This window comes from Coregonus clupeaformis, chromosome 26 (assembly GCF_020615455.1).
Source record: "Coregonus clupeaformis isolate EN_2021a chromosome 26, ASM2061545v1, whole genome shotgun sequence".
NCBI classification, from domain to species: Eukaryota; Metazoa; Chordata; class Actinopteri; order Salmoniformes; family Salmonidae; genus Coregonus; species Coregonus clupeaformis.
Genome location: NC_059217.1, coordinates 28,439,645 through 28,467,408, shown reverse-complemented (window position 1 = coordinate 28,467,408; position 27,764 = coordinate 28,439,645). Strand labels below are relative to the sequence as shown.

Sequence of the window (27,764 nt, the reverse complement as noted above, 5' to 3'; positions counted from 1 at the left end):
TCACATGACTGGGCAGGGGCACAGCCATGGGTGGGCCTGGGCCCACCGACTTGGCCCATCGACTTGGGAGCCAGGCCCACCCACTGGGGAGCCAGGCCCAGCCAATAAGAATGAGTTTCTCCCCACAAAAGGGCTTTATTACAGACAGAAATACCCCTCAGTTTCATCAGCCATCCTGGTGGCTGGTCTCAGACAATCCCGCAGATGAAGAAGCCGGATGTAGAGGTCCTGGGATGGCATGGTTACACATGGTCTGCAGTTGTGAGACCGGTTGGACGTACTGCCAAATTCTCTAAAACAACATTTGAGGCGGCTTATGGTAGAGAACTTAACTTTAAATTCTCTGGCAACAGCTCTGGTGGACATTCCTGCGGTCAGCATGGCAATTGCATGCTCCCTCAAAACTTGAGATGTCTGTGGCATTGTGTTGTGTAACAAAACTCACATTTTAGAGTGGCGTTTTACTGTCCCCATGCAGCACAAGGTGCATCTGTGTAATGATCATGCTGTTTAATCAGTTTCTTTATATGCCACACCTGTCAGGTGGATGGATTATCTTGGCAAAGGAGAAATACTCACTAACAGAGATGTAAACAAATTTGTGCACAAAACTTGAGAGAAATAAGCTTTCTGTCTGTATGGAACATTTCGGAGATCATTTATTTCAGCTCATGAAACATGGGACCAACACTTTACATGTTAGAGCGTCTGCTAAATGACTAAAATGTAAATGTTGCGTTTATATTTTTGTTCAGTATACGCTACCGGTCAAACGTTTCTTTATTTTTACTATTTTCTACATTGTAGAATAATAGTGAAGACATCACATCTATGAAATAACACATATGGAATCATGTAGTAACCCAAAAAGTGATAAAAACAATTCAAAATATATTTTATATTTGAGATTCTTCAAATAGCCACCCTTTGCCTTGATGACAGCTTTGCACAGTCTTGGCATTCTCTCAACCAGCTTCACCTGGAATGCTTTTCCAACAGTCTTGAAGGAGTTCCCACATATGCTGAGCACTTGTTGGCTGCTTTTCCTTCACTCTGCGGTCCGACTCATCCCAAACCATCTCAATTGGGTTGAGGTTGGGGGATTGTGGAGGCCAGGTCCTCTGATTTACATTTTCATTTTAGTCATTTAGCAGACACTCTTATCCAGAGCGACTTACAGTTAGTGCATACATTTTCATACTGGCCCCCCGTGGGAAACAAATCCACAACCCTGGCGTTGCAAGCGCCATGCTCTACCAACTGAGCTAAAGGGGACTGTAGCTCTGATGCAGCACTCCATCACTCTCCTTCTTGGTAAAATTGCCCTTACACAGCCTGGAGGTGTGTTGGGTCATTGTCCTGTTGAAAAACAAATGATAGTCCCACTAAGCCAGATGGGATGGTGTATCGCTGCAGAATGCTGTGAATTCTCAATAAATCACATTGTAATAATAATAATAATAATACATTGTCACCTGCAAAGCACCCCCACACCATAACATTTCCTCCTCCATGCTTTACGGTGGGAAATACACATGCGGAGATCATCTGTTCACCTACACCGCGTCTCACAAAGACATGGCGGTTGGAACCAAAAATCTCCAATTTGGACTCCAGACCAAAGGACACATTTCCACCGGTCTAATGTCCATTGCTCGTGTTTCTTGGCCCAAGCAAGTCTCTTCTTCTTATTGGTGTCCTTTAGTAGTGGTTTATTTGCAGCAATTCGACCATGAAGGCCTGATTCACACAGTCTCCTCTGAACTATTGATGTTGAGATGTCTCTGTGACTTGAACTCTGTGAAGCATTTATTTGGGCTGCAATTTCTGATAATTCTAATGAACGTATCCTCTGCAGCAGAGGTAAGTCTGGGTCTTCCATTCCTGTGGTGGTCCTCATGAGAGCCAGTTTCATCATTGCGCTTGATGGTTTTTGTGACTGCACTTGAAGAAACTTTCAAAGTTCTTGAAATGTTCCGTATTGACTGATCTTCATGTCTTAAAGTCATGATGGACTCTTTGCTTATTTGAGCTGTACTTGCCATAATATGGACTTGGTCTTTTACCAAATAGGGCTATCTTCTGTATAGAGCATAGAATTAAAAAGGTATTGTCGGACATTATTCATTCTAATCAGACAGGTTTTTTACATGGAAGATACATTGGAGATAATATAAGGCAAGTACTGGAAACAATAGAACACTATGAAACATCTGGGAAACCAGGCCTGCTATTCATAGCAGACTTCGAAAAGGCATTTGATGAAGTACGACTGGGGTTTATATATAAATGCCTGGAGCATTTCAATTTTGGAGAATCTCTTATAAATTGGGTTAAAATCATGTATAGTAACCCTAGGTGTAAAATAGTAAATAATGGCTATTTCTCCGAACGTTTTAAACTGTCAAGAGGAGTGAAACAAGGTTGTCCACTATTGGCATATCTATTCATTATGGCCATCGATGTTAGCTATTAAAATCAGATCCAACAATAATATCAAGGGATTAGAAATCCAGGGCTTAAAAACAAAGGTGTCATTGTACGCTGATGATTCATGTTTTCTTTTAAATCCACAACGAATCCCTCCACAGCCTAATAGAGGATCTAGATACATTTTCTAACCTCTCTGGATTACAACCAAATTATGATAAATGCACTATATTATGTATTGGATCACAAAAAAAATACAATTGTAGTTTACCAATAAAATGGTCTGATGGTGATGTGGATATACTTGGAATACATATCCCAAATGAAATAAATGATCTCACTCCAATAAATTTAAATAGAAAGTTAGCAAAAATAGATAATATCTTGCTACCATGGAAAGGTAAATACCTGTAAATTTGTGGAAAAATCTCCCTGATTAACTCTTTAGTATTATCCCAGTTTACCTATTTGCTTATGGTCTTGCCTACGCTTAGCGAACAGTTTTTTAAATTCTATGAGAAAAAAATATTCTATTTTTTATTTGGAACGGCAAGCCAGACAAAATTAAATGGGCCTATTTATGTAATGAATATGAATTCGGAGGACAGAAATTATTAAATATTAAAGCATTAGACCTATCACTAAAAGCTTCAGTCATACAAAAGTTATACTTAAATCCGAACATGTTCTCTAGCAAATTAGTAAGATTGTCTCACCCAATGTTCAAGAATGGCCTTTTTCCCTTTATTCAGATTACAACCTCTCACTTTCAGTTATTTGAAAAGGAAATCATCTCCCAAATATCACTATTTCTAAAACAAGCCATAGAAAGTTGGTTGTAATTTCAATTTAATCCTCCAGAAACGGCAGAACAAATAACGCAACAAATATTGTGGTTAAACTGAAATATACTAATTGATAAAAAAACATAATTTTTTGACAAAACGTTTAAAAAAGGTATAATCTTCGTAAATGATATCATAGGTAGGACTGGTGGAGTTATGTCGCACATGCTGCAAAAAAAAAAAAAAATGGAAATGTCTGCTCTACCCAAAATTACAATCAAATAATTGCAGCATTACCGCAAAAATAGAAGAGGAAAGTGGAAGGGGGAAAAAGTAAGGGACTTGTCTGTCGGCCCTGCATTAAAGAACATAATTGGTTAAAGAAAATTGTGAGAAATAAAAAAGTATATCAGTTTCATTTAAGGACCAAAGGATTGACAGCCATCCCATATAGATTGCAAAATAGTTGGTAAGAGATTTTTGACGTACCGATTCCATGGCATAGTGTTTATGAACTGATACGCAAAACGACACCGGATTGAAAACTTAGAATTTTTGAATTTAAATTATGATATAAAATTATTGCTACCAATAGAATGTTATTTATATGGGGGATACAATCTTCCCAGATCTGTAGATTTTGCTGCGAAGAGACAGAATCATTAGATCATTTGTTTTGGTACTGTCCATTTATAGCTTGTTTTTGGACACAGGTCCAGGAATGGCTGAAGGATTGCAATATTTACCTGGAACTAACCCTGCAGATAGCACTACTGGGTGATCTGAAAAGTCATAGTCAATCGATCAATAATATAATAATACTTTTAGCAAAAATGTTTATTTTCAATTTACAATCTGTAGAAACAATGAGAATAGAACGGTTCAGAACTTTTGTGAAACATCAAAGTACAGTTGAAAAATATATGGCAAATATAAATCCAATATGGATGGTGTTAAGAGATAGAAGGGAGGTGTTGAATGGAGCTGAAGGATGGGACTAATAACAACTAACAACAACTAATAACAACAAGATAACTAATGTAAAGCATACTGTGTCCATAATAAGTATATTTGGTTATAGGTTGAGAGCTTTTGTGAAAGAGCACAGTTAGAAAGATTTGGCATATAGAAGCAAACCGGATGGACATCATTAAAATGATCAGAGAGGTTGAGGGTAGAGGAAGTTCAGGAGTAAAAACAAACAAAATATAATTATTGTAAAATTGACTGTGTCCATAAAATGTATATAGTATGTATAAGCTGTAAGTAGAGGCCTAAGCATTGTTGTTCACTAGTTTACTCCAATTAGGGAAGGGGTGGTGGGGTTGGAAAGTAATAAAGGGAAATATATATATTTTAAAGATATGTATATGTATGTATATGTATGTTTATGTAGATTAGGTATATGTATATGTGTATATGATGATCTAGCAAGGTAAACAGATGCTCTGAATTACACCATGTGATACAGTCAGGTGAACAAAAGAGTTTGGCAGACAGATCCCAAATATCCTACAACAACAATAATAACAGCAATACCTCTGTGTAGCTTCTTGGTTAGCAACAAGTCCCTGTCCACCTCACTGACTATTAAAGTGATTATGAGGACCTTTTTTTATTTGTTTTATTTTTTATTAGGGGGTAGATCAGCTTTAATATTGCAGATAGATTGTAACTTCCATCAATGTAATTGTCTGCATCACTTCCAATCCCCCATATGTTTTTTCTTTTCTTCTCACTAATATATATATGCCAAACTCTTTTGTTCACCTGACTGTATCACATGGTGTAATCCAGAGCATCTGTTTACCTTGCTAGATCATCAGTTCAGTGCACCTGACTTCATAAACATTAGCATCATGCGGTATAGGATTCACACATACATTTAAACCACAAACTCACTGGGGGTTGTTTTACAATAGAGAAGGTTGGTGGAGCATTTTGATGGTTTTGTTTAGTAGACATCAAGGAACCAGAGTTACTTTAGTGCTCTGTGCTTCACTCATTATTTGCTTTATATCTCAATTTCCGTTTTTGATGGATAAAAATGAAGCCAAGATTTTTAATGACATTTGAGAGATTTTTAATTACATTTGAGAGATTTTCAATGAAATTTGACAGATTTCTAATGACATTTGAGAGATTTCTAATGACATTTGTCGGACCTTGATTATGTACCTGATTTCCTGCATAGTGGTTATGTTATCTTTGCAAAGGTCAAACCATTGGTGAGCTTCATTTATCATATGGTTTTGGATATGAAAAACAGAGAGGTATATGTTACTTAGGATGCACAGCAATTTTGAAGCAAGCAGGGATGTCTGAATCGTCTCTCTTGAACTAATGAAATCCTTTGCTGTTCATTTGAGTTCACTTGGCTTAACCCTCCCGTTGTCCTAGGGTCAAAATGACCCGCCACTGTGTTGAACCAACTTTATTTAATTTTTATATTTTGGGGATCATTTGTGAGAAGGAGGCAGTGATACTTTCTTTAAAGTCTCACTGCCTCCTTCTCACAAATGATCCAAAAAATATAAAAATTAAATAAAGTTGGTTCAACACAGTGGCGGGTCATTTTGACCCTAGGACAACGGGAGGGTTAAATGTTTGAATTTTAAAGAATTTTAAACAACTTTTGCAACTGAAGCTTACACACAACACATCCATAGTACATCCTCCTCTAGTGCAGAGGATGTATCAAAGAGCCTGAATTAAACAAAAGTATTTATTGTTGCCAGAGATGTTGTGTTGCCGTTATAGTTTTATTTGAACATGTCATGTGGTTTTACATTCAAGGTTTATTTTTTATCTGGAGAAAGCCAATCAACAGAAGATGAACATGGTTGGCCATAAGCAATTTCCAATCAATATTCACTCTTTGGGTTCTTTGAGTCAGAGGGGCAGTATGGTTTTGTTCCATAATCCTTTTAAAGGGGAATCCACAAAATGCAGTCGACCCCGCTCTCTCTCTTCTCTCCCTCTTTTCTTTGTCACACTCCCCTCTCTCCCTCTGTCTCTCCCCCTCTCTCCACTCTCTCCCCTCTCTCTCTCTCTCCCCTCTCTCTCTCTCTCTCTCTCTCTCTCTCTCTCTCTCTCTCTCTCTCTCTCTCTCTCTCTCTCTCTCTCTCTCTCTCTCTCTCTCGCTCTCTCTCTCTCTCTCGCTCTCTCTCTCTACCCCTCCTGTCGTTTTTCGCTGACACACAACTTGCCTGCATCAGCCTGCCCTGCTTGTGGTAAAGCCCTTGAAGGCCTACGTCATACATCAAAGCTGGCATTCGTCTTCATGCTCTTTTATGGCTACTTGTCTACTGACATGTTTGAAAGGCATGTATCTGCAGGGTTTGGATGGCTATAAACATTCTGATGGAGAAACAACCCCATTTGTTCAGCAGTCTGTTTTCTGGTACATGACTGTTCCAAGCCCATCCAACATGTGTCAGGAATAGGGATGATATTAAGTCCCAAGGCGGTGATCAGAGGTACTACAAAACAGCCTCTGAGGAGCAGAACCTCCAAGGTGTCATGTCATGGGTTAAATGGCTGCTTGATCTGGGTTAACCCTTGAGGACTAACACCTCATAGGGCATGCAGAGAGGCTGGTGTCGGAAACCTTACTATTAGCCAGGCATACTGTAGCATTGCTCTTAAAATGTGGATAAAGGAAAGAAATCTCGCACAGGAAAGATATTTATAGGCGGTGTATTAAACTGCATGTGTGCTTTAAACACATACATCTCAAATTCTAAGGGATAACATAGTTGTGTGTGACTTCTTGGTTGAAATTGAAGGCACGGTCTATCCACGTTACCTAACAATTAACGCAAAACTCCAACTAATTTCTCCACAATCATGAGCCAAACCAATGCGGAGAGGCACTGTCAGTAAGCAAATAAACACAATGTCATTTTCTGCATTGGATCTGTTTTACAATGCTCTGCAGCGTCGGATAATAGTTTCAGATGCTTTCTTTGCTCTCTCACCTCTAATCTACTAAATTGTAATATTTTTGTAAGACAGCGGTGAGTAACTAAGGAATGCTCATCAAGGCTTTGGTTGAATTTATTCCTGGCCTGGAGAGCCCTAAAGTCTATGTAATCTATCCTCCAGTAGCACTGACTGACTATGTTTGTGTGTGTGTATGTGTGTATGTATGTGTGTGTGTGTGTGTGTATGTGTGTGTGTGTGTGTGTGTGTGTGTGTGTCTTTACCTCCCGATCCATAGGGCCCTGTCTTCTGTGGTGGCGTTGGGTGCCAACATCATCTGCAACAAGATCCCTGGGCTGGCCCCTCGCCAGAGGGCCATCTGCCAGAGCCGCCCGGACGCCATCATCGTGGTGGGGGAGGGCGCCCAGCTGGGCATCAATGAGTGTCAGTACCAGTTCCGCTATGGCCGCTGGAATTGCTCCGCCCTTGGGGAGAGGACTGTCTTTGGACAGGAGCTGCGAGTAGGTCAGTCTGGGCACCTTGGGCCTGTCTTGGCTGGGGGGTATTCGGCTTTGGAGGGGGAGATCATTGTCTGCTGCACTATGGGCTGACGCTGTAATGTCCTCAACTATGTATGTCAGATTCAGATTCCGAGTGTTTAATAGTCACATGTACAGGGTTGCAGGTGTGATTGCAGGGTACAGTGAAAATCTTAGGCTCTGAGCTCCAACATGCAGGACTAAGTTAAATAAAACAATTTAAATGATAATAAAAAACAACAACAATAGAAATAGCACTACATACATCATAACTGTAGCAGTGATGAATAAATACATGTCAGTTGGGGTGGAGGCAGAGTAAAGACTGTTGAGGGGGGGTGACCATAGGGGGAGCAGCATGACCATTGAGGGGATTTGGGGACTATACAAATTACAATAATACTAAAATAAGTTTGCTACATTTGTGGGGAGGCATAAGGCTGACATTTGAAGAGTTACTTCAAATCTTATTTGCAGGGAGGACTGCATTGCAATCAGGGTGCGAAATTAACACCAGCCACCAGCCAAATGTTTGTTGATTTTGGCATTGGCTGGTAGAATGTCTATTTCACCAGCCACATTAGCGAGTGGTCACACAGAGCATTTGGGAGCAGTACATCTTTTTTAAAATCCAAATCCCACATGTAAAAAAGCAACAACAACATGTGGGTGTGTGTGGGTGTCAACTCTGAAAGAGAGAATCTCAACACTACAGTGGTGAAAGTGGGGTGGGGTACAGTGTTTTCTGTTATTTATCTGGTAAACAAATTGAGTGGCTGGTAAAAATTAGGGCATCCACTAGTGGCTGGTGGACCAAAAAATTAATTTCCCACCCTGATTGCAATGGTAGTCATCGGTCATTGTTTCTGACAAAGTATTGAAGCCGTGATGGAAAAGAGGTTACATTTCGAATGGTAGCCTTCTCTAAATGGTAGCCTTAGAGTAGAACTCAATACACTACCAAGCCCCGACACCCCTAGCCTTGTGAAAAATGGCTCTTCACATGCCAAACCCAAGCTGTACACATCAGAGTCAAACTTTAACCAACTGCGCACAACTCTATTGTATAACCATACATATTGGCAATGGTTGCTTAGTGCACTCAACTCAAACTCAAGACGTCTTCATTATGTTACCATTCCAACATATTCCAGTCCGGTGTGTCCTCATCTCAGTTCACACTGTTACTTTTCTGCAGCATGGCTTGGTTTCTGTTGATGTAAGATTTGCATTGAACTTCTGGTTAAAAGTATGCCGTACATTGCTGGCTGCACCAAAGTTATGGAAAGGTTACCAGAAGCACTAAAGTCTAATGGGGAAAAAGTATGGTTGAAAAATGATATAGCAAATGAGGAGACAACCAATGGTATTATTGTAGAGAACGTTGTTGAACCAAAATACTGTAGATGGCCACATCTGTTGTTCATCTTAGGAAACTGGTTGTGTCCATTGCTTGGTTCGTGTGTGTTTGTGTGTGTGTGTGTGTGTGTGTGTGTGTGTGTGTGTGTGTGTGTGTGTGTGTGTGTGTGTGTACATACAGCCAGAACAAGCTACAAACAGACAAACATTTACATTTACTGTGTTTTTGTTCGAAACGGCATTCCGCAGTCCTCTTTTGCATGGCTTTTTTTTACAGGGACTTTTATACATTTCCTTTCATTTAGAAATGTTTTGTTGCTGTTAAAGTGCGGTTTGACTTTGCATTTAATCCAATAGCTCTGTTAACAATCACTGCTATTTAGGAGCGGCTGACTTAGCTCCAACCCCTCGAAAAGCATTTTTCTTTGTTGTAAATCTGGTGCTTTAGTAATGGATCTCGTCGCATTTTCTTCTGTATTCAGCATCTCTTTTGCCCTCCTTTTTCATCTTTTCTTTTTTGCCAAGCTTCAGAGAGACTTGAACTGAACAGTACCGCAGGATATACCTTTCTTATCACTGAGAAAATGAGCAGGCTACAGCATGTCTCCGATTACTGGATCTTCTTTTCTGTAGTCCCTGAAAAACTATACTGCTTATGTTTTTAGACAAATTTGTATGACTTCTTCTAATTATTTGACTCATGAACCCGGCCACGTCTATAGTCAAATCCTTAACTCAGTTAGTTAGTTGTGTACTTTAACTTTAGTGGGATGTTTCACTCCATCCTACACCCAGAGAGAGAAAGAGAGAGAGAGAGAGAGAGAGAGAGAGAGAGAGAGAGAGAGAGAGAGAGAGAGAGAGAGAGAGAGAGAGAGAGAGAGAGAGAGAGAGAGAGAGAGAGAGAGAGAGAGAGAGAGAGAGAGAGAGAGAGAGAGAGAAAGAACCTCTGCTCTAGTGGAGGCAGAGATGAGACAGGTTCCTTGTTCTCTACAGTACTGCCATACTGTCCCCTATGATAATCAGTGGCAGTGAAACCAGGGATGTTTCACTACACTCTCAGAACTAGAGCCAGACGATGGTGGTACTGTACAATATGACTCATAATGGTTAGTGATTGGCTGCTACCAGGGCCTCCATGGGCCAAATACCTGTGAGGTCAACCTTGCCAGTACAGTAGGTAGAAAGGTCATTGGATGGCCATTCAGTCAGTATTCAGCTCAGGGTTTTCATGTCCTTTACTAGGTCATCATGGGACACCACATCAACCACCACTGCTGCATCTCAACTTCCACTTCTAAAGGTGGCCCTATTTAGTGGTTTCCGTAAACACCTTATTGTCAATCCGCCATGGGTTTTTCAATGCCGCTTGTTTTGGAAACTAATTTGATATTTACAATTAGTGAACAATGAGAGTAGCCATGCTCTCTAATTATGTTGCATGTATGACAGTAGTGTTGTTCAGTGTGGGATATGAAGTCATGGAATACCTCCTTAGTAGACAAACGTTCCAATCCTTTTCCTTCTCCTTCGAATCTGCAAATTCCCACATAATCATAATCAACTGCAAGGAAAAGATCCCTGTTCCGTTCCTGCTGAAGTTTTTCATTCAAATCCCCAAATTATGAACACTAAACCTTTCCCCTTCTCAATGATCCAGTCTTCATTTTGGATTAGGAGAAATGCCGTCGTTTTCTGAAGAGTTAAAGATCAGGGAACCACAAGCCTAATGCTTTCTCTCTGTGCTGCTTGCACTTGGATGGAGTCGGTCAGTTTGGCCGAGCTCCGTGGTATTACATTCGCTTTCCAAGAAAGCACCCATTAATAGCTGGGTTATTGAGTATTACAGAACCCCAAATATCTTGATTCAAGGAAAGATTCTGTTTCAGAAAAGCCCAGTAATTTGATATTTATTTCTGTATTATATTGTAAATATAGATCCTTTAAAGAAAAAGGGGTGCTGTTGGCTAACGCAGCGCTCCTTGACACTGGCAGCTCTGTTCGATGGGACTTTAAAGGATGGATGGAAACATGGATGGAACCATGCTCATTACGGTCAAGTCCTTCAACAGTTCCTCTATTGTACAAAGGGTCGTTGGCTCTCCTGTTATGTTCTAACTGACACGTTGGAGACAAGGCCATAAACACTGAACGCTGGGTATTAAAATATGTTTGTGTTTCCTCCTATAGACATTTAGCAAGATGAAGATTTAGCAATCTCACTCACTCACGTTGTATGCCATAGCAGAATTACATTGGCACCGCTCTGTAAGTTGAGCCCATAAAATATGGAGTGAACTATCCCGTGCTAATAGGAGTGGTGTTATTGAACAGTATATTACACTCTATTAACAGTTAATAATACAATTGAAGTCAGATCCATCATCAAGGCAGGGAGGGGCTATGGATAGTCAAAGCAGATTGTCGCAGTAGGGCTGGACAGAGACATGGAAAAAGACAGGATAAATGGCAAGAGAGTGATACTCAGCAGCAAGGTTTTGATACAGTGCTGAATAATAGGGATGTATGGTGGGTTGATTCCATCAGTAGGTTATCACAACCTGTGGGAAGTCAACACCTTGTCAGTTTTAACACTGCTGTCTACTTTGGCCTGTTGCTCACCGGTCAGTTAAGATTATTAATGGCATCTTCAATTGGAAGTAGTTGATGTCAAAAGAACCCTGGTGTTATTTTATGTGAAATGGTAGATTCTAGGGAGCACCAGGGACATGCTAAGCCCCTGAGCCTGAGCACCTTCAGCTTTAACAGCCTCAGCCTGAACAGAAGAGCAGAGGGCTTGATGTTAGTGATTATAGTATGAAAACAGACACCTTTCAACGGCTACACTCAGCATCAAAGGCTCGTATAACTGCCCTGCTCTGGTTACTTTCTGTTTAACTTTCCAACCAGTTTGTCACGATAGGGATTCATGCTTTTCATCTCAAAGAGGTTCTTGTTGTGCTCAGTGATGAAATATTGCAAAAGTTAAATCACTCTAGCCCCTGGCTCAATCAGTCTTTCCCCTGGATCAATCACTCTGTCCCCTGGCTCAATCACTCTGTCCCCTGGCTCAATCACTCTGGGCCCTGGCTCAATCACTGTACCCCCTGGCTCAATCACTCTGTCCCCTGGCTCAATCACTCTGTCGCCTGGCTCAATCAATCTGTCCCCTGGCTCAATCACTCTGGCCCCTGGCTCAATCACTCTACCCCTGGCTCAATCACTCTGGCCCCTGGCTCAATCACTCTACCCCCTGGCTCAATCACTCTGTCCCCTGGCTCATTGCACAATAATGGAAAATGGTTGCAGCACAGGGGTAGGTGAACCTCTCAGTGCAGAATGAAAGAATGCTGCTATTATTTCATACCAACACTAAAAGCCTGGGTTGGGCTGGGGAATCCACTTTCTAGAATCTATTAGAGACTGGAGAACTCAACCCACAGACCTTGATTCAATGACAAAGCAATGCAGTAGTAGTCCATTCCTTAGTTTTTTGACCAGGTTGCTTTTAGACAAAAATATATATTCAATCATCAGAGAGGAGAAGCTGTCAGGCTAAAAGGCAGTTCTTCTCTGTGACCTACATTGCATTGCACCTTTTTTCATTAGCAGAAGCAGCAGGCAGCAGACAGACAGACAGACAGGCAGGCAGGCAGGCAGGCTGGGAGTTGAGTTATAGCGCTGAGCCTGACTCCGTGAGTACAGCTCTGGAGAGAGGCACTCCAAGGCACGACCAGGTAGGAGGCGAACGGACTGCAAGGGAAATGCCGACCAGCTCCAACTGCCTGGTTACCAAGCGAATGAGAGGGCCGGTGCTTTACGAAGAGGAGAAAACAAACAGGGGTGGAATGTGGGAGCTGGTGGGGGGTGGTTCCGTCTCTATTTCCCCTCCCCTGGGCCCATAGCAAACAGTATCATCTCCCCAAGGAAGCACTGTCTCACTCCCACACAGTGGGCTGATGGGTGTAGAGGGGGAGCGGTGAGAGGTGTAGAGGGGGTGGGCTGAGAGGTGTAGAGGGGGTGGGCTGATGAGAGGTGTAGATGGGGTGGGCTGAGAGGTGTAGAGGGGGTGGGCTGAGAGGTGTAGAGGTGGTGGGCTGAGAGGTGTAGAGGGGTTGGGCTGAGAGGTGTAGATGGGGAGGGCTGATGAGAGGTGTAGAGGGGGTGGGCTGAGAGGTGTAGAGGGGGTTGGGCTGAGAGGTGTAGATGGGGTGGGCTGATGAGAGGTGTAGATGGGGTGGGCTGAGAGGTGTAGAGGGGTGGGCTGAGAGGTGTAGAGGGGGTGGGCTGAGAGGTGTAGAGGGGGTGGGCTGAGAGGTGTAGAGGGGTTGGGCTGAGAGGTGTAGATGGGGTGGGCTGATGAGAGGTGTAGATGGGGGTGGGCTGAGAGGTGTAGAGGGGTGGGCTGAGAGGTGTAGAGGGGGTGGGCTGAGAGGTGTAGATGGGGTGGGCTGATGAGAGGTGTAGATGGGGTGGGCTGAGAGGTGTAGAGGGGGTTGGCTGAGAGGTGTAGAGGGGGTGGGCTGAGAGGTGTAGAGGGGGTTGGCTGAGAGGTGTAGAGGGGGTGGGCTGAGAGGTGTAGAGGGGGTGGGCTGAGAGGTGTAGAGGGGTGGGCTGAGAGGTGTAGAGGGGGTGGGCTGATGAGAGGTGTAGATGGGGTGGGCTGAGAGGTGTAGAGGGGGTGGGCTGAGAGGTGTAGATGGGGTGGGCTGAGAGGTGTAGAGGGGTGGGCTGAGAGGTGTAGAGGGGGTGGGCTGATGAGAGGTGTAGATGGGGTGGGCTGATGAGAGGTGTAGATGGGGTGGGCTGAGAGGTGTAGAGGGGTTGGGCTGAGAGGTGTAGATGGGGTGGGCTGAGAGGTGTAGGTGGGGTGGGCTGAGAGGTGTAGAGGGGTGGGCTGAGAGGTGTAGAGGGGGTGGGCTGATGAGAGGTGTAGATGGGGTGGGCTGATGAGAGGTGTAGATGGGGTGGGCTGAGAGGTGTAGAGGGGTTGGGCTGAGAGGTGTAGATGGGGTGGGCTGAGAGGTGTAGAGGGGGTGGGCTGAGAGGTGTAGATGGGGTGGGCTGAGAGGTGTAGAGGGGGTGGGCTGAGAGGTGTAGAGGGGGTGGGCTGAGAGGTGTAGATGGGGTGGGCTGAGGGGTGTAGTGTTGCCGGGGTAGGCCGAGCCAAACAGACGTCTAGCCAGATAAAAGTGCAAGTCAGCAGGTTCATTGAAAGCCACTCGAGTGGAACATTCTAGATCAGGAGCTGAAGATGGAAACTACTACGCCCCTAAACAGACCAGCTCCCCCGCCCTGACCAGCCCCGCCCCAGATCAGACAAGGTCACTGTCAACAGATCACATCGCTCCATAAGTCACAGTGATTAGAGTGTGTTTTTATCTCTGTTTAGAAGTGGGCTGCACAGAGGAAGGTGAATCATGTTTTGGCATTGTGTTGGAAGGAGAGTTTGACTTATACAGGTCACTCAAAAGCAATATCTGTGATTTATAGTGCTGAGCGATTAACCGAAATTCAGGTTATTATTTTTTATTTTTTAATAACAAATTGACCTACGTTGGTTCAATTATTTGAATTCCATTTCGTTCTGTTTTTTTCTGTGAGCTCAATGCGTTTCTCTAGAGATATATCAGATCAAGCCTGAATTGTGCAATGTAGTAGGGAGTTATAGTTTCCAACAGGCCAAGGTTCTACATAGTTTAGCGCAGAAAATGTGGTAATTAACTACAATGACCATAATCCATAAAAGTATGCCTTATTTACTTTATAGAACTACTAAATCAAATAAAACAAATGTAATATACACAACAACTGAAATATTTTATTAAAGTAATGTGAATAAATGATGGTTAATAAGTGATAACCAGTAATGGGCAGTCACTACCATCATAGGATTTTATTAATCGTTTTATTCTGTGTTGTTACAGCATTCAACCCACATCATGCATAGTGCATTTAATGTAAAAAATTATCATATCGAAACCGAAATAGAAAACCGTGATTATCTTTTAATAATAAAAACAAAACAAACCGACCTCAAAAGCACTAATTGCTCAGCACTCGTGATTAAATGTTTGTGTTTATGTTTTTGTATTAATGGCACTGGTCAGATAAAGTATCAGGTGCGCTAGATTGCGGTTGGAGCAAAAACCTACAGGAAGGTATTATTATTATTATATTATATTATATTATTAAATGTTATATAGCTCTCCAGCAACAGGGTTGGAGAGCCCTGTGCTAGGCTCATAGGGGTTCAAATAAATCAGGGTTTCCCAAAGTCGGTCCTGGAGCCCCCCCATGGGTGCACATTTTGGCTTTTGCCCCAGCACTACACAGCTGATTAGCTTGATGATGAGTTGGTTATTTGAATCAGCTGTGTAATGCTAGGGCAAAAAACAAAACGTGCACCGGGTGGGTGTTTGGCCCGACTTTGGGAAACCTTTAAATAAATGACGTCTTAATGGGCAATTCAGCCAAATGAAAACATTGCCTTGTAATGTCCCACAATTATGTCACGTTATTTCCTGTGGTCGTTTTAATCAGATAAGATGCTATCATTGAATTGGCAATAAAGTGCAAGTGATAGTGTAGACCTTGTTCATTTGCGGTTTGAGTGCAAACAAAGAAAGTATACTGTAGCTCTGTCTCATGGACTGTAATATAGCCAAAGCTCACAATTGGAGGACAACTAATAATCCATTCCAATTATAAATGAATTGGTAAGAGTTCCTTCCCTTTCTCAGAATCACTTGATGGTCATTTGTGGTGAAAGAATGCAAATGCAGACAGAATCTCTGTAGAATCTGATCCTAATAATGAGCTATTATGCTCCCAAACCTAACAATGTATTAAAATGTACTGCCAAAATCAAAATCATACACATATGGTTTAATTTATTCATGTATTGTATGCTTTCTTCCAATTTGACTGAATTAAAGGAAAGGCATTTTTCAATATTAATTTTGTCCTGCTGAAAGTTTTCTACAACCGCTACTTTCTTTTAAGAAATATTTTGATGCAGACATTGAAATGGAAAAGTCATATACAAATCTGAAAATAAACATATTTCCTTAAAATATAAACTATTGAGAACCCCCCCAAAAAAAACAACAACAAAAAAAGATTCTTAATGTGAAAGATGAACAGTCAGAAAATATCACCCTCTGCAAAGTAAACGCTATAAATTACTAATTGAATCCCATTATCCCAGTACATTATTACATGTGACAGTGGTCATCTATTTCCCTGACCTCTCCCCATAATTCTACATCCAACATGACTAGTGGGGAGGGAAACAAAGTAATTAAATTCTTGCTAGAATAATGATTTGATGCCCCATCTGATCACACAAGTCTCTGTTGACACACAGTACCTAACACATACCATTCCTCAGCCGAGTACTTTAACTAACCCATCCTTGTTTAATGTAGAGAGGAAAAACCATTTTTTTAAGAAAGCTTTTTTGGAAGAGCAATATAAGTTAATGCTTTGACACCGATGAACTCTCCCAAAATATAATTAATCACCTTAGTATAATACAGCTACTGAGGCCATTCCTTTTAGCGTCACTGTTTCTCCTCTTCCTGTTGGCTATGTTATTCTCAAGCAAATTATTGTAATCAAAGCTGATAATTATGCTATCATACGTTCTACAGCATTATGATGGATAGATATTTAATGTGCAACAACATCATGCCCATGCAGCTCTCAGAAAACGGAGTCACCCATAGCCAAGTAACTCATATCATGTGGATAACCCTATGCAAATGATGCGTATATTGTGCTATGCGAGAGTGGCAGCAAATAAAATACCTATGTTTGGAGCCATCATCATGTGGGTAGGCCTAATCCACTGGCCTCCTCCTTGTCAAGCTGCTGAGGCCAGGGAAAACAGAGTGGGACGAGGGACTCCTGATGGAAACATGTAGGATGTGTATCACCATCTGTAGGCTTTATCAGGATCATTAGAGTTTATCAGGTACTGTACTGTTTTCTGGCTGTGGGTTCCACTACAGTGTGGGCAGCATCTTTAGGCTTTATCAGGTACAGTAGTCTGGCTGTGGGTCGATCTACAGAAGTGGGTTGTTAGTATCCAAGGCATGGCAAAGGTCAGATATTTTTCCCCTTAGACAGTGGGCAGTGTTTTCCCTAATGCGTTTGTTCGCTAGGCGGGGCCCACCACCTACGTCAGGGAAACAGTGATGGCTGGTCTCTCTCTCTCTCTCTCTCTCTCTCTCTCTCTCTCGCTCTCTCTATCTAAATATATATATACCTCTCTCTCTCTCTTTCTCTCTCTATCTATCTATACCTCTCTCTCTCTTTCTCTCTCTTTCTTTCTCTCTCTATCTATCTATCTATCTATCTATCTATCTATCTATCTATCTATCTATCTATCTATCTATCTATCTATCTATCTATATATCTATCTATATATCTATATATCATCTATATATATATATATATATATATACACTACCGTTCAAAAGTTTGGGGTCACTAAGAAATGTCCTTGTTTACCATGAAAACATACATGAAATTAGTTTGAATAGGAAATATAGCAAAATGCATAGGAAATGTAGTCATTGACAAGGTTAGAAATAATGATTTTTAATAGAAATAATAATTGTGTCCTTCAAACTTTGCTTTTGTCAAAGAACCCTCCATTTGCAGCAATTACAGCCTTGCAGACCTTTGGTATTCTAGTTGTCAATTTGTTGAGGTAATTTGAAGAGATTTCACCCCATGCTTCCTGAAGACATCTCACAAGTTGGATTGGCTTGATGGGCACTTCTTACATACCATACGGTCAAGCTGCTCCCACAACAGCTCAATAGGGTTGAGATCCGGTGACTGAGCTAGCCACTCTATTATAGACAGAATACCAGCTGACTGCTTCTTCCCTAAATAGTTATTGCATAGTTTGGAGCTGTGCTTTGGGTCATTGTCCTGTTGTAGGAGGAAATTGGCTCCAATAAAGCGCCGTCCACAGGGTATGGCATGGCGTTGCAAAATGGAGTGATAGCCGTCCTTCTTCAAGATCCCTTTTACCCTGTACAAATCTCCCACTTTACCACCACCAAAGCACTCCCAGACCATCACATTGCCTCTACCATGCTTGACAGATGGCATCAAGCACTCCTCCAGCATCTTTTCATTTGGTCTGCGTCTCACAAATGTTCTTCTTTGTGATCCGAACGCCTCAAACTTCGATTCGTCTGTCCATAACACTTTTTTCCAAACAACCTCTCCCTCAATGTGAACAAGACAAAGGAGATGATTGTGGACTACAGGAAAAAAAAGAGGACTGAGCACGCCCCCATTCTCATCGACGTGGCTGTAGTGGAACAGGTTGAGAGCTTCAAGTTCCTTGGTGTCCACATCACCAACAAACTATCATGGTCCAAACACACCAAGACAGTTGTGAACAGGGCACGACAAAGCCTATTCCCCCTCAGGAGACTGAAAAGATTTGGCATGGGTCCTCAGATCCTCAAAAAGTTATATAGCTGCACCATCGAGAGCATCCTGACTGGTTGCATCAACACCTGGTATGGCAACTGCTCGGCCTCCGACCGCAAGGCACTACAGAGGGTAGTGCGTACGGCCCAGTACATCACTGGGGCCAAGCTTCCTGCCATCCAGGACCTCTATACCAGGCGGTGTCAGAGGAAGGCCCTAAAAATGATCAAAGACTCCAGCCACCCTTGTCATAGACTGTTCTCTCTGCTACAGCACGGAATGCGGTACCGGAGTGCCAAGACTAGGTCCAAAACGCTTCTTAACAGCTTCTACCCCCAAGCCATAAGACTCCTGAACAGCTAATCATGGCTACCCACACTATTTGCATTGCAATTTCTCGCATGGAATAGCCTTCATGTCTCAGAACAACAATAGACTGATGAGTTTCAGAATAAAATTATTTGTTTCTGGCCATTTTGATTCTGTAATCGAACTCACAATTGCTGATGCTCCAGATACTCAACTAGTCTCAAGAAGGCCAGTTTTATTGCTTCTTTATTCAGCACAACAGTTTTCAGCTGTGCTAACATAATTACAAAAGGGTTTTCTAATGATCAATTCGCCTTTTAAAATGATAAACGTGGATTAGCATACACAACGTGCCATTGGAACACAGGACTGATGGTTGCTGATAATGGGCCTCTGTATGCCTATGTAGATATTCCATTCAAAATCTGCCGTTTCCAGCTACAATAGCCATTTACAACATTAACAATGTCTACTCTGTATTTCTGATCAATTTGATGTTATTTTAATGGACCAAAAAATTGCTTTTCTTTTGAAAACAAGGACATTTCTAAGTGACCCCAAACTTTTGAACGGTAGTGTATATATATATATATATATATATATATATATATATATATATATATATATATATATACACTACCGGTCAAAAGTTTTAGAACACCTACTCATTCAAGGGTTTTTCTTTATTTTTACTATTCCACAAATTAACTTTTAAGAAGGCACACCTGTTAATTGAAATGCATTCCAGGTGACTACCTCATGAAGCTGGTTGAGAGAATGCCAAAAGTGTGCAAAGCTGTCATCAAGGCAAAGGGTGGCTATTGAAGAATCTCAAATATAAAATATATTTTGATTTGTTTAACACTTTTTTGGTTACTACATGATTCCATATGTGTTATTTCATAGTTCTGATGTCTTCACTATTATTCTACAATGTAGAAAATAGTAAAAATGAAGAAAAACCCTTGAATGACTAGGTGTGTACAAACTTTTGACATATATATACAGTGCCTTTGGAAAGCATTCAGACACCTTCCCTTTTTCCACATTTTGTTACGTTACAGCCTTATTCTAAAATATATTACATAATATTTTCCTCTCATCCATCTACACACAGTACCCCATAATGACAAAGCAAAAATAGGTTTTTATACATTTTTGCAGATTTATTAAAAATAAAAAACATAGTTACCTTATTTACATTAGTATTCAGATCCGTTGCTATGAGACTCGAAATTGAGCTCAAGTGCATCCTGTTTCCATTGATCATCCTTGAGATGTTTCTACAACTTGATTGGAGTCAACCTGTGGTAAATTCAATTGATTGGACATGATTTGGAAAGGCATACACCTGTCTATATAAGGTCCCACAGTTGACAGTGCATGTTAGAGCAAAAACCAAGCCATGAGGTCAAAGGAATTGTCCGTAGAACTCCGAGACAGGATTGTGTCGAGGCACAGATCTGGGGAAGGGTACCAAAACATTTCTGCAGCATTGAAGGTCCCCAAGAACACAGTGGCCTCCATCATTCTTAAATGGAATAAGTTTGGAACCACCAAGACTCTTCCTTGAGCTGGCCAAACTGAGCAATCGGGGGAGAAGGGCCTTGGTCAGTGAGGTGACCAAGAACCCGATGGTCACTCTGACAGAGCTCTAGAGTTCCTCTGTGGAGATGGGAGAACCTTCCAGAAGGACAACCATCTCTGCAGCACTCCACCAATCAGGCCTTAATGGTAGAGTGGCCAGACAGAGCCACTCCTCAGTAAAAGGCACTTGACAGCCCACTTGGAGTTTGCCAAAAGGCTCCTAAAGACTCTCAGACCATGAGAAACAAGATTCTCTGGTCTGATGAAACCAAGATTGAACTCTTTTGCCTGAATGCCAAGCGTCACGTCTGGAGGAAACCTGGCACCATCCCTACGGTGAAGCATGGTGGTGGCAGCATCATGCTGTGGGGATGTTTTTCAGCGGCAGGAACAGGGAGACTAGTCAGGATCAAGGCAAAGATGAACGGAGCAAAGTACAGAGAGATCCTTGATGAAAACCTGCTCGAGAGCGCTCAGGACCTCAGATTGGGGCGAAGGTTCACCTTCCAACAAGACAATGACCCTAAGCACACAGCCAAGACAACGCAGGAGTGGCTTTGGGACAAGTCTCTGAATGTCCTTGAGTGGCCCAGCCAGAGCCTGGACTACTGAGTAAAGGGTCTGAATACTTATGTAAATGTGAAAATGTCTAAAAACCTGTTTTTGCTTTGTCATTTTGTGTGTAGATTGATTTACATTTACATTTTAGTCATTTAGCAGACACTCTTATCCAGAGCGACTTACAGTTTAGTGAGTGCCTACATTTTTCATACTGGTCCCCCGTGGGAATCGAACCCACAACCCTGGCGTTGCAAGCGCCATGCTCTACCAACTGAGCTACACAGGACATTGATGAGGGGAAAAAAACAATTTAATCCATTTTAGAATAGGGCTGTAACGTAACAAATTGTGGAAAAAGTAAAGGGGTCTGAATACTTTCCAAATGCACTGTATATATATATATTTATTTCTCTCTCTCTCACTCTCTCTCTCTCTGTATACCTCTCTCTATATATATATATACCTCTCTCTCTGTATCTCTCTCTCTCTCTCTCTCGCTCTCTCTCTCTCTCTCCACCTACCCCTCTCTCTCAGACAGCATGGGGTTCCCCTCTCCCCTCCCTCCCCTACAGATTATATTGTTTGCTGACAGGGGCTGGGTTTCCCGGCCTGCCCCACCCCTTGACCCCCTGGGGGCCTGATGCCATGGGCCGGGGTGGGTGGATAACCCACGTGGCGTTATCGTCCGCTGGGATCTGTGTCCGTCTGTGTCCGCCTGGCCGCTAGACGCGGGGGAACAGGATGTGAGAGGATCAACTGTAATCTCAAAACGTGCTTTGTTCCACACAATCCCAGCACTAACTGTATTCACTACCGCAGGGCGGCACTGCACATTTACATGTGCCAACCATCACAGTACTATTGGCCATTAAAGAGAGTTGAGAGACATATACAGAGAGGTTTATGGAGGGAATTGTTAAAGAGGCTTTAACCCCTTATTAAGATGACGATATGAAAATGGAAGGCTTTGCATATTGTTAATGTCGGGATGATCAGATATCCTCTGAGACTTGAATGAGTGGTTGAGTTACAGTTCAACCAGTATGTTGGATATCTAGGTAGCATACTACTGTTGGATATCAAACAAGATGTCAGTAAACAAGATGTCACAAACAATAATTAAAATTGACTAGAACCTCTAACAATGACCTCAAATGAACTTCTTTCTGAGTTGCACAGTTAGATGAGGTCTTGAACTGTCCTGACTCATTATGGGATTTTCCATTAAAGGAGTTTGATGGATTCTGGCTCGTTTTTGACAGTGTCATCATTGTGTCGAAATCTTTATCCTCACCTGGGGGAAGACAGATGGGAGAAGTGTAGGCACATGAACAGTGTTCAAACTGTAGGTCTTATGGCCATGTCTTAGAGGCAGATTGGTTGGCTTCCCAGCATTTAAAACCATTGAACCCAAATGATCCCATATTGTTTTTCAGTTCTAATTACAACTTAACTCTTTCTCTCCTCATCATCACTCTATGGACCAGAACTTAAGACTCATTCTTATTCCGACTGCCCAAGTGTGTGACTCCCACAGTATTTCAGTATACACGCTGTATAATGTGAGTGCATCCAGTATGTAGTTCTGGTAAAACAATATTATTTTATTGTACAGGAACATGGCTGCGCTAATTCCTCTAGCTGCAAACCTCTTGGACCACAACTTTGTCTATAATTTGCTCAGAGCATACAGTATGTTCATAGCAACTGTACATAAAGAGGAATGGAAAACAGTAGTACAGAGCGTATTAGTTGGGGGGGAGAGAGAGAGAGAGAGAGAGAGAGAGAGAGAGAGAGAGAGAGAGAGAGAGAGAGAGAGAGAGAGAGAGAGAGAGAGAGAGAGAGAGAGAGAGAGAGAGAGAGAGAGAGAGAGAGAGAGAGAGAGAGAGAGAGAGAGAGAGAGAGAGAGAGAGAGAGAGAGAGAGAGAGAGAGGTTGGTTGGTTGGTATACAAAGCAGGGGTTTTCCTCTAATGAACCCTGAACCATACTGCTCAACTGCAGCACCTCGTGACTACCAGCAGGTGCCACTTTTTTCTTTGTTCCAAATGAATGATTACGTTTGTGCTGTACATTATGGTCTCTCTCTGTGCCTAAAGCTGCAATATGTAACTTTTTGGGCGATCCAACGAAATTCACATAGAAATGTGAGTTATAGATCTGTCATTCTCATTGAAAGCAGGTCTAAGAAGCGGTAGATCTGTTCTATGTGTGCTATTTATTTCTTAAGTTTCGGTTTTGTGTCTTTTACTTTCGGTTTTGTACACCAGCTTCAAACAGCTGAAAATACAATATTTGTGGTTTTGGAAAATATATTTCAGAGAGGTTTGGGTGGTACAATGATTCTCTACACTATACGTGCTTGTTTTGTCACATAAACTAAAATTAGGTGAACTATTAACATTTTTAGCAACCAGGAAATGGTGGAGAGATTTCTGCATAGTGCACCTTTAATGGAGACTTCAAACTACAACTATATAACTATCCTATAACTGTAATGCATCCATGCTATAAGCAACACACTCCTCCTCTCTCCGCCCTCTCTCCTCTCTCCTCTCTCCTCCTCTCTCCTCCTCTCTCCTCCTCTCTCCTTCTCCACCCTCTCTCCTCTCTCATCCCTCTCTCCTCTCTCCTCATCTCCCCTCCTCTCTCCTTCTCCACCCTCTCTCCTCTCTCCTCCCTCTCTCCTCCTCTCTCCTTCTCCCTCTCTCCTCCTCCTCCTCTCTCCTTCTCCCTTTCTCCTCCTCCACCTCCTCTCTCCTCCTCCCTCTCTCCTTCTCCCTCTCTCCTCCTCCCTCTCTCTATCCTCCTCCACCTCCTCCTCCTCTCTGAGTGCATGTCAGAGACAAGGTCTTTAAAAGTCTTTCCTCTCCAGAAGCCAAGGCTGTACCCCTCTCTTTGACAGACGCTGGGCTTGTGTGTAGAGGCCACTGGTCTGCCCTGCTGGGCTCAGTGTGTATGTGTGTGTGTGTGTGTGCGTGCGATTATTGATGTGTGTGTATCTGTATGTATATCTGTGTGCGTGTGTGTTCTGCCTCTGCTTTGGCTGGGTTCCCACCCTGATTCCGTCCGGGACCGGCTCTCCTCTCCCCAGCTTCTGCTGCTCCCCTCCTCTCCCCAGCTCCCCCTCCTCTCCCCAACTCCCCATCCTCTCCCCCTCTCCCTGCGCTCCGCTCCAGAGCAGTGATTAAGTCATCACTGTGCTCTGTGACTTACTGGGACAGCTCTCTGTCTGATCCTCTGATTCTCTGTCCCCAATCACCTACACAGCCTCTACAGAGACATCACACTACCACTCCAGAGGGATGGTTAGTTGTAGAGTCTCCACTCACTACAGCTTCCAGGCAGCCCAGTGTCCAGGCCAGGAGCTCACCAAAAGGACAGGCCAGGCCAGGGGCTGGCTGTAACCTCAGTACGTGTGAACCGGCTGCTGTTTCTATGGTGACTCTCCCCAATGTGTCCTTTCTGTGTCCTTTTGTGCCCTCTTTTCCTCCCTGGTCAGCAACATCAACATAGGCCTGGCGTGGTGGGGACACTGAGCCCAGAGAGGTCACCAGGAGAGTGTTGCTAGTGTAGCCTAGCACTGCCTGTACTCTCTCAGGTTGTAAATCTCCTTTGCTGTGTCATGCAAAATGTGTTTAGCGGTGCGTTCGCCTCCACTTTAAACACAGATTGTGGTAAAAGCGGCCGGCCACCACATCCAGAAATGTTTGGGTCCATTTGGGACGGCAAGACATGAAGGACACGCGGAGGCCAGGCAGTGGTCAGCTGATGTGAAGGCCATACTCTTACACCCACTCTCTCCGTACATGGTGTATTCCTCCGTACAGGGTGTATTCCACCGTACAGGGTGTATTCCTCCGTACAGGGTGTATTCCTCCGTACAGGGTGTATTCCTCCGTACATGGTGTATTCTTCCGTACAGGGTGTATTCCTCCGTACAGGGTGTATTCCTCCGTACAGGGTGTATTCCTCCGTACAGGGTGTATTCCTCCGTACAGGGTGTATTCCTCCGTACAGGGTGTATTCCTCCATACAGCGTGTATTCCTCCATACTGGCTGTATTCCTCCATACAGGGTGTATTCCTCCGTACAGGGTGTATTCCTCCGTACAGGGTGTATTCCTCCGTACAGGGTGTATTCCTCTGTACAGGGTGTATTCCTCCGTACAGGGTGTATTCCTCCGTAAAGCGTGTATTCTTCCATACATGGTGTATTCCTCCATACAGGGTGAATTCCTCCATACAGGGTGTATTCCTCCATACAGGGTGTATTCCTCCGTACAGGGTGTATTCCTCCGTACAGGGTGTATTCCTCCATACAGGGTTTATTCCTCCATACAGGGTGTATTCCTCCGTACAGGGTGTATTCCTCCGTACAGGGTGTATTCCTCCGTACAGGGTGTATTCCTCATACAGGGTTTATTCCTCCATACAGGGTGTATTCCTCCGTACAGGGTGTATTCCTCCGTACAGGGTGTATTCCTCCGTACAGCGTGTATTCCTCCATACAGGGTGTATTCCTCCATACAGGGTGTAGCGAGCGGTCCTGTATGGCCCCCGGATGTTGACTGGTAGCTGCTCTCAGGGAAGAGCTTGTGCCTTCCTTCCTTCTCCTTCTGTCCATATTGAACACTGTCACAGACACTTGCCACTGAACTCCATTAGACGGCTGGTTTAATATTTCTCTATTCTTCTCAACCAGACCGTTCCAATTTCATTGAGGTTTTTCTGGTCAGTCCAATTTTCCACTGGCAGCCTACAAGGCTATCCCAGGGTGGTTCCTCCTGGAATCCTGTCAGGACTATGGGGCCTGGTGCCTCTTTAGCCTTTCTCTCTTTCATAAACCACATGCCTGTTCAGCAAGCAGGGGCTCCCCAAGGGCATGGGAGTACACTACACAACTCCCATTCATGCTGTAGATGTAGATGTACTGGAGCATCACGCCCAACACAGCATGGAACATCTGTCTTCTCAATACACAATCAACCACCTCACGGATCAATGATTAAATATCTTCACCACCACTACTCCATCAAACCTTTCACTCACTGAGACTCAGAGGCTCAAACACAGAAATGGAGCATCAGAAATGTAAGCAGTATTAAAGTTCCTCACTGCTAGCTAGTCCAAGCATCAAGCAACTCCCTCCCTCACTCACACAGCATAAATCACAACCTTAAAAACACTAGGGTTGGTCTTGGGTCTGCAAACATTCCTTGCACAGTCGTAAAACAGTCAGATTCAAGAAGACGTAAACCAGTTGTAGAGTTAGAGTTAGAAAAATGTATAAAAGTGTCACTCCACATGCGCCAAATACAGTGCCTTGCAAAAGTATTCATCCCCCTTGGCGTTTTTCCTATTTTGTTGCATTACAACCTGTAATTTAAATGGATTTGTATTTGTATTTCATGTAATGGACATACACAAAATAGTTAAAATTGGTGAAGTGAAATGAAAAAAAATAACTTGTTTCAAAAAATTCTAAAGAATAAATCACGGAAAAGTGGTGCATGCATATGTATTCAACCCCTTTACTATGAAGCCCCTAAATAAGATCTGGTGCAACCAATTACCTTCAGAAGTCACATAATTAGTTAAATAAAGTCCACCTGTGTGCAATCTAAGTGTCACATGATCTGTCACATGATCTCAGTATATATACACCTGTTTCGGAAAGGCCCCAGAGTCTGCAACACCACTAGGCAAGGGGCACCACCAAGCAAGCTGCACCATGAAGACCAAGGAGAAAAAATAAGAAAAGGCATGTGGGAGACTCCCCAAACATATGGAAGAAGGTACTCTGGTCAGATGAGACTAATATTGAGCTTTTTGGCCATCAAGGAAAACGCTATGTCTGGCGCAAACCCAACACCTCTCATCACCCCGAGAACACCATCCCCACAGTGAAGCATGGTGGTGGCAGCATCATGCTGTGGGGATGTTTTTCATCGGCAGGGACTGGGAAACTGGTCAGAATTGAAGGAATGATGGATGGCGCTAAATACAGGGAAATTCTAGGGAAACCTGTTTCAGTCTTCCAGAGATTTGAGACTGGGACGGAGGTTCAACTTCCAGCATGACAATGACCCTAAGCATACTGCTAAAGCAACACTCGAGTGGTTTAAGGGGAAACATTTAAATGTCTTGGAATGGCCTAGTCAGCGCCCAGACCTCAATCCAATTGAGAATCTGTGGTATGTGGTATGACTTCAAGTTTTCAGTTTTTTTGTGTTATTTCTTGTTTGTTTCACAAGAAAAAATATTTAGCATCTTCAAAGTGGTAGGTAAGTTGTGTAAATCAAATGATACAAACCCCCCAAAAATCAATTTTAATTCCAAGTTGTAAGGCAACAAAATAGGAAAAATGCCAAGGGGGATGAATACTTCCGCAAGCCACTGTACAACAGTTGTAGACTTTACTGTGAAATGCTTACTTATGAGCACTTTCCCAACAATGTAGAGTTGAAAATTAAGATAATGTGCTAATAAAAAGATGATAATACAAAATACAGATTTTAGAAATCACATTGTGGCCACTCAAATAGCGTTTTGAGACACTAAAAGCAGTCAAAGTCAAAACATGGTCCAATGAAAGTCGTCCAGCAGTAGTAAAGACCATTAAGCATTATGTTGATATGATTGTCTAATGGATAATGCAGATTCCAAGTTGATATCATTGTCTAATGAATAACGCAGATGACCACTAGCAGAGCTCTCATTGTGCTTAGGATCACTGCAGGAGAATAAAGAGAGTGCTGCTCTCTGACCAGTTTTACTGGGCTTAGCCCTCTTAAAGTATCCGCATGCTTCCCAG

At 42.8% G+C, this 27,764-nt stretch overlaps 1 protein-coding gene across 2 annotated transcripts in view; it reads left to right on the top strand.

Moving 5' to 3' along the window:
- Positions 1 to 27,764, top strand: part of LOC121540600 (protein Wnt-7b) — a 55,852-nt gene that overhangs the window by 4,807 nt on the left and 23,281 nt on the right. For both annotated transcript variants that reach the window (XM_041849604.1, XM_041849603.1), the window contains exon 2: positions 7,438 to 7,664. In XM_041849604.1, coding sequence (XP_041705538.1) covers positions 7,438 to 7,664 — 227 coding nt within the window. The remainder of the gene's footprint in view (positions 1 to 7,437; positions 7,665 to 27,764) is intronic.